The following is a 7,976-nucleotide window of genomic DNA, read 5'->3' on the forward strand; positions in this document are numbered from 1 at the left end:
AATGCACACCGAGGCACAACACACGGCATGCTAGCAGCTAACGGGCTACGATAGACTGACCATACGTCCTCTTTAGCGGAGCTGTCAGGGCGGGGTTTCTTAAATACCTCAAATGTCCGGCATTTTGAGTTAGGATTGCGTGTATTTTCAATGTACGTTCAGGGTTAAGAAGGGGTTATAAACAAAACAAATTGTGCATGCAGTAGCATTCGTGAGGGAGGGGCAGAGACAGAGAGAGCGAGAGAGTTATGATAAACGTGCATGCGTCACCAGGCTCTGCTTTTTATCCATAGATTTATCAGATTTAATTTTTTGTTATCTATAGCAGGGGTGTCAAAAGTGTGCCCCGGAGGCCATTTGCGGCCCACAGCTAATGTTTTAAAGGCCCACGGCACATTCTAAAAATACTATTAAAATAAACAAAAACATAACAAAAGTGAAATAAAAAAGCTTAAAGGTTAAATGTAATTTAGAAAAAGTTGCAATGTTGACTAATAAAACAAAGCTGTTTTTTTTTCTTTCAAACTCATTGCTCAAAACATATTGAATCAAAATCAATGTTATGAATTATTGACCTATCCAAGGTTCCGATTACTTCAAATCAAATATTCCACTGAGAAAAATATTTGGTGGAAGATTTTGCAAATTTGGTAAATAACTAACCCAAAAATTTATATTTTGTTGTTTTCTTACTGTACCGAAAATGAACCGAACCGTGACCTCTAAACAAAGGTACGTACCGAACCGACATTTTTGTGTACCGTTACACCCCTACAGTATTAACACTTTTTTAGGATGCAACAAAGGAAAGAAACACCATACATACAAACGACTGTCATCCAACGTCTAGATATAACTAGACAGCAGTTATAATAATTGGATTGTTTAAATGTTGCAATAAATATGATTTCATCATCACAAACAATTATTTATTCACACACGAGTACCGAACAATAGCGATTTCGACAATTAGTACCGTTACGGGTGAAATGCTTATAAAACTGGAAAGGCATATTCATAAAAATGATTTTATACATGGGTCTGGAAGGTGTAATTGAGAGAACACTGTTTATCGAAAATAAATCATAACTCGCTAATTTCTCATTGTCTAGCAGACCAGGTTATAATGCCACCTACTGTACAGCGTTGTACTAACAAGCTGTATTCCCTGACAGTCCCATCATCATGTGTTTATGAGCAAGGGCAAACAGAGCGCTCAATATTTCTATAATGGTCTATTTGCAGTATTTCTGGCCCATTTGTATGGGAAACTGAGATGTGGTGCACAGGTGCCACACTCAAGGCCCAGGGGCCATATCATTTATGTGGCCTGTGACAGTACTGATATTTTGAAGGTGTGACATCACGGGCTACATCACAGGTGTCAAAGCCTGGGGGTTAAATCTGGTCTGCCACATCTTAGGAAATAATGTGCGTCAATAAAGCACTTGATCTATATTATTAAATGTGTTCTTTCAACACAAAAGATTTGCACGCTATTTCTTCCAAACTTTATAATTATCTGACCATGCAACAAAATATTCCAACATGTTTTTGGGTGTCAAAAATAAATGCCAACCCTTATCGGAGCCTTGAGTATTGGCCGATAGCAATATCGGCACAAATATTGGTATATTTTGTAGCAGAAAATGTTAGGAAGTGTTTGATCAAGTAAAATTTGTCAGAATGATATTAGGTTTGAAAAACACTAACCTTTTTTATGATTCAACTTTTCATCAGATTTTTATGGTTCCGATTCTGCTTAACGGTTCGGTTTCTCTTATGGATTCTTATTTGGAAAAAGAGAAAAAGTGGGTTAGCATCAATTGAGTTGAGTTTAGAGCTAACGTGACCTTACAAAGCCCACAGGGATGTCTTAAGAAGCACATACGCAGCATAGAAAACAACTATTTGAAAAATAAAAATAATAAATCTTATTCTTTAGAATTTAACAAAATAAGAATGAAACGTGATATAATATATCCCATGCAAAGGTGAGATATGTCAAGCCGTGATTAGCAGTTTATGAATAACCTTGAATTTAAAATGTCAATGTGGGGTTTTTAAAACTAAGCTATGATCATTACAATGATGATGAAGGCTTAACATATGCATGTAATGAGTGAATATCACATGTTAGTTTCACATTTTGAAGTTCATGAATTTTCAAGAGTTTCTCCTGTAAAATTGAAATGAGTGAAAATGTGGTTAATGAAAACATGCAACTTTTCTCTGACTACAATTGAACATTCATATACTGGAAACAGGAATGTGTAGTGTGGCAAAGGATGCAAGCTTTTGACCACAAACTCACTGTTTGGTGATGTCCTTAGAGCGGCAGACGTGACCTGGAGTGAGTACTTACTCGCCGCCTCGGAGCCAATCTGTCTCTCTGGTCATGCTTATCTAAATGAAACCATTCATGCCAATTGAACAGCTAATGTCGCTAACATGATAGCACCTGTTGTATTTAGGCCAGAGGACTGCTGCTGGGATGTGATAGGAGCGGTTAAAAACACAACATTCATTTAAGTTGCAGCACGCTGTGAGTTCAAATGTTTCAGCACATTGCTCCTATGTCATCCTCTAGATCATATAGCAACCTTGCAGTTACTGCAATCATTTCTTGTAACATGGAGCCAAACTGTGGAGCCTTTCTGCGACCTGGGCACAATGTTGTCTGTACGTTGTGTAAGGAATGACCTTACTCCCGCCCGCAGGAACCCTTAAAGGAATCGTTTTGGGGGAAAATGGCAAGCGATTCCAAGGAATTGATATGCTGGGAACCAATTTTCGCGACCCATCCCTACCTATGACAGACTTACGCTGTCTTCGAATTGAAGTGGAATGGTAATGTTTGGTGACATCTAGTGGCCACAATATTCAAGTTGGGCTCATGTCCTGCATTGCTCAAGTGAAGCGCTTTGAGTGTCTAGAAAAGCGCTATATAAATCTAATCCATTATTATCATTATTAAATGTTTGCATCACAGCTTATATCGGACATTTTACACACAAGACCATTTCATCTGACATTTTTTTGTTGTTGTTAGACCGATACCCAATATTATCACCTGGACTTATGATTTCAAAGCAAAGTAGAATAAATATGAGGCAGTTACACATTTACATTCCCATACAATATACCATACTTTCTGTGCTCTTGAGCGCACCAAACAAAATTTAGAATAAAAAAATATTTTTATGTACTGTATTTTCCGCACTATAAGGCGCACCGGATTATAAGGCGCACCTTCAATGAATGGCATATTTCAAAACTTTGTTCATATATAAGGCGCACCGGATTATAAGGCGCACCTATGCATCCATTAGATGGAGCTGCGCTAAAGGGAATGTCAACAAAACAGTCAGGTCAGTCAAGCTTTATTAATAGATTACAAACCAGCATTCTGACAACTCTGTTCACTCCCAAAATGAATAAACAGCTGTTTTATTATTTTCCCCGAGGTAAAGTCAGTGACGTGGTGTTTTGTTTATCTTTTAACAGCAAGGTATAACATGTAGTGCAACATTTATATCACATAGTGGAGGGGAAATTTTCCCTGACTCAACAAACACGTAAAAAACAGTGATACTGTTACGGTAAATCAAACGTTAGTGCAATCACAATATAGTAACACTCGAAATAGTGCAGAGCTTTAACAATATCAATCACTCAATGTTGCTCAAACGTTAATGTCACACAACATACAAAATAAACATATAAAGCTCACTTTATGAAGTTATTCCTCATCCACGAATCCCTTGAATTCTTCTTCTTCAGTGTCCAAATTAAACACCATTAATTCGTTTGTTAAACTCTCTCGCTGATGCTCTATTCCCGTGTTGTACTGCGTGACTGATTGTCTTAAGTTTAAACTCTGCGTGTAAGCGTGTCTCTTAATAGAAGCCATTTTTGGGTTAGAAGAACTTCTTCTTCTACGGGGGAAAAAGAAGTTGGCGGCTGTTTACCGTAGTTGCGAGACCTAAACTTTATGAAAATGAAGTTTAAGTTTGTTTTGGCTCAATATTGGTCCACATATAAAGCGCACCGGATTATAAGGTGCACTGTCAGCTTTTGAGAAAATTGGAGGTTTTTAGGTGCGCCTCATAGTGCTGAAGATACGGTATATTAGCCACACTATAAGACGCAGATATGTACCGGTACAAAATATTCTGTAAATGTTTATTTACATACATTGTTTCCAAACGGTGTCTATGTATATATATATATATTTGTGGGGCGGCATGGCGTAGTGGGTAGAGCGCCCGTGTCAGAAACCTGAGGGTCGCAGGTTCGCTCCCCGCCTCTTACCATGCCGTTGTGTCCTTGGGCAGGACACTTCACCCTTGCCCCCGGTGCCGCTCACACCGGTGAATAAATGTTGAATGAATGATAAGTGGTGGTCGGAGGGGCCGTAGGCGCAAATTGGCAGCCACGCTTCCGTCAGTCTACCCCAGGACAGCTGTGGCTACGAAAGTAGCTTACCACCACCAGGTGTGAATGAATGATGGGTTTTTAACATGTAAAGCGACTTTGGGTACTTAGAAAAGCGCTATATAAATCCCAGGTATTATTAAATCCCAGGTATTATGTCACGGCAGTAAAACGGCTGATCAAACAAACAGAAGTCATCGTCATGGACCCACTAGCTCTCCAATCAGCTAAGCAGACTCAATAACTCCACGGTGACGTTTTGGTGAACTTACTGAGGAATTTGTGAAACTGAAACAATGCAGAAAGAATGCCGTTGTAAGTATATAGTACTAACACAGTACATCTAGACGTGTTGGCATATTAGCTAATGCTAATGATGCTAGCTTGATTACGTAGCTCGTACAAATATGCATGAAAACACTCCTATAGACATCACACATGGGATGCTTTAGTAAGTAAGAATTGTTGTAGTTATATTGTAAAACTTACAAACGTTTGTTGGAGTGATGAATGAAGAATCCAGACAAGTAGGAACACTATGGACGGCTAGACGAAACGCATATACTTTCGGTTCAAGGCACAACACAGGAAATACATTATCAACTCGGTGAGCGAACTGGTCCAAAAGATGGCGTCTCAAACAATACCACACATTTTCTGTTGGTGTTGAAAATGAAACATGGCTGTCAGCGAAGAAAAATCCATCAATGATCTGCATCGATTTTTTTTAAGCGACAGGGTTCAAAGCTTGAAAAATAGTCTGAAAAATACAGTTTGCACTGTAAGAGGCAGCCCTCGAACAGCCATGAAGAGGACTTTGACCCCTGACCTTGTCTTTTAACGTGACCTTTGACCTCCCCAGCTGGCCCAGAGGAAGATCCAGGAGATCCTGGCTCAGGTGAGGAGACAGCAGCAGCCCAAGCCGGCACCCGGAGGAGCCCAGCCTCCGCTGCCCCGCAGGAAGTGACGCCCCACCGGTGCTCCTGGAGGAAGCGGTGACTGAAGCTGCCTGGCTGCCCCAAGACGGAGGGGGGAGACGCTCATCTCGAAGGGGGGTCGAAGGTCGTTGGAAATCGACGAGAACATCCGGCCCCTCCTCGTCTCGCTCGAACTTTCACGTGTGGCTAAGAGACCGCCCCTCCCCCTCCCTCCCTCTCCCCCCTCGCTAAACCACGCCTCTCGAGCTCCACCCACCTCACCTGTCTGCATCACTGTGGGAACGTTGGCAGGACCGCCATCACGTCACCTGCCCTCACAGGTACGCACCCCTCCACCCCCCCCTCACGGGTGTGTATCTATCCTCCCTTTCCCTTCCATCCCTCTTTTTTATTTGTCTTCTTTTTACTCTGCAACACTAAAGAAGAACTAAGGACCCTCCTCGCTTGACTCCACATTTGGTTTTTCACTCTCGGATTGGCCGACGAAGCTTTCTCATGAGAGGCAACAAAAGAAAGAGGAAAAAAGGCATTGCTTTCACGCCAGAGGTTAACTTGGGTGGAGAGTTGGCTCGGCCATGTTGTTTGAGGCCTGCAGGACCCCGGAGAGGGTGCGGCCAATCCAAGTGGCATTTTATATCAATTCGGATGCATTTTATAAATAGACCTATACATATGAGCTTATATATATATATCTATATATATATATATATATATATATATTTAGAGGTGAGGGCAGCACTTTGGGAAAAGGTGCTGAACTGCTGCTGCCCGTCAAAAAGAATTGAATATGCATTTTACTTAACTACCTCAGGATCTAGTACCTCAGAAGAAAATGATGATATATAAATATATAAGAAGAAAAAAATTTCCTTTCTTTTTGCTTTTCTTTTTTTTTTTTGCTTTTGTGGTATTTTGTATACTTTATAAAGCTGATAGTCTTTGAACATTTTTTATTTTTTAAGAAAAGTGGAAAATTCTTCCTTGGTCGGCTGCCAACGGACCTTGCCTTGAACTCTGGTGCGGCGTTGTCGGTGCGAGCGCCTCCACATGACCTGTACATAGCGTGGAGGTGGCGTCTCAGCATTCACAGCCAATCGCCTCACTTTCCCCCCCCTCCCCCGGGGCCAAACATCGTTTTTTTGTTGTTTTCGCAAGAAAAAGTGGAAAAGACGCCACCCGGCCGTAACACGGTTCCAGCGATGCCATTTGGGTTGGGGATTGACCTTGTTGCTTTGTGAAACCTTTCATTTGTGTCGGTCGCCTGACGCCGATCACTGCATGCCGAGGGTCGCTGAGGGGAGGGGGAGTCGCACTGATGGATGCCATTTTTCTTTTTAGTTACGACATTCTCTGTGACACAAAGTGACTTTCGAGGGGGGAGGGGGGAGTCCCACCGCCCCGCCCCTTCCTCCCCGGGAAAAGTCACTTGTGTGTTCGTGCCGAATGTAAATATGTTGATGGTGGTAGAAGTCGTGTACCACAGTAGAACGCCGTCTACCTCAGCTAAAGGGGGCTGGGCTTGGGGGGGTACTGTTGTGCCACTAAGCAGGCCCCCCCTTCTCCTCGCTTCCCACTGAGCGCCAGTGCGCACCTATACCTCAGCCCCTCCCCCCCATCAGAACACTTTTTTCCAACACGGGCGCCATCCTAACATCACCCCCAACCCCCCTCCTCTGCAGTTTGTTTGGATCTACCTCTTTAGACAAGTATTTGAAGTAGAGGCATTCTATTTGTTAGAATTAAACCCCTCCTCACCTTTTTCCAGAAATGAATGAAATGATAGAAAAGAAAAAAATCATGTACTCTTTAGAATTGAATCAAAAGTGAAAAAAAAAATCATTTTTCAATATTTATGTACTCTTTTTGGCTTAATTGAACTCAGACCATCGCCATTTATTTCTGCTTTCTCTTTTTGGTGGTGTGGCTTCCATGTATTTGAACTTCTTGCTTGGGTTTGTTTGTGGGGGGAAAAAGTCAAATCCCCTGTTTTGATTTAGCATTCAATAGTCAAGAATACAATTTTTTTTTGTCTTTTTTCAAAAGGGCCTGCCTTTTTTTCTTTCTGATTTGTAAGACTACAAAATAGATACAAGTCCTGTCTTGTTTTCCTCCTTTTTGTCTTTCACAAATGCTACTCAATTGCTGTATTTTTATGGTTTCTCTTGGTAGCTATCTTCTTCTGTTAGCTGCGTAACGCTGAACATTCTCTGACGGGACACATTTCAGGGATTGGGTTGGCTTTCTTTTTTTGTTTTTTTTGGAAAAGTGATCTAACTAGTACGGCATTAAAATCCCTACTTGCCCGTCTGCAAACAAGCTTGTGCCCTTTCACCCCCTGTCTCACACAGTTCCACTTGTCAAATGCCTCTGAATAAAGGACAGAAAAATCATTTTGATGAAATATCCTGTTTGTACGTCAAATTTAACACACAGTGTATAAAAACAGATGAATCCATCCGCATAACCTGGAATAAGTTAAGCCAAGGGTGTCCAATCCTTTTCCATCTTGATATTTTACTTTTGAAAAACAATACAACCATTAGGGCTTCCCTCAATGTTGGTGAATGTTAAAGGACCAATTCAAGTGTTTAAAATAAAGTC

At 41.3% G+C, this 7,976-nt stretch overlaps 1 protein-coding gene across 2 annotated transcripts in view; it reads left to right on the plus strand.

Moving 5' to 3' along the window:
- Positions 1-7,922, plus strand: part of LOC133635867 (insulin-like growth factor 2 mRNA-binding protein 3) — a 35,046-nt gene extending 27,124 nt beyond the window's left edge. For both annotated transcript variants that reach the window (XM_062029270.1, XM_062029271.1), the window contains exon 16: positions 5,300-7,922. In XM_062029270.1, coding sequence (XP_061885254.1) covers positions 5,300-5,404 — 105 coding nt within the window. In that variant the 3' untranslated portion in view covers positions 5,405-7,922. The remainder of the gene's footprint in view (positions 1-5,299) is intronic.
- The last annotated feature ends 54 nt before the right edge of the window (positions 7,923-7,976 follow it).

This window comes from Entelurus aequoreus, linkage group LG20 (genome assembly GCF_033978785.1).
Source record: "Entelurus aequoreus isolate RoL-2023_Sb linkage group LG20, RoL_Eaeq_v1.1, whole genome shotgun sequence".
Classification (NCBI taxonomy): Eukaryota; Metazoa; Chordata; class Actinopteri; order Syngnathiformes; family Syngnathidae; genus Entelurus; species Entelurus aequoreus.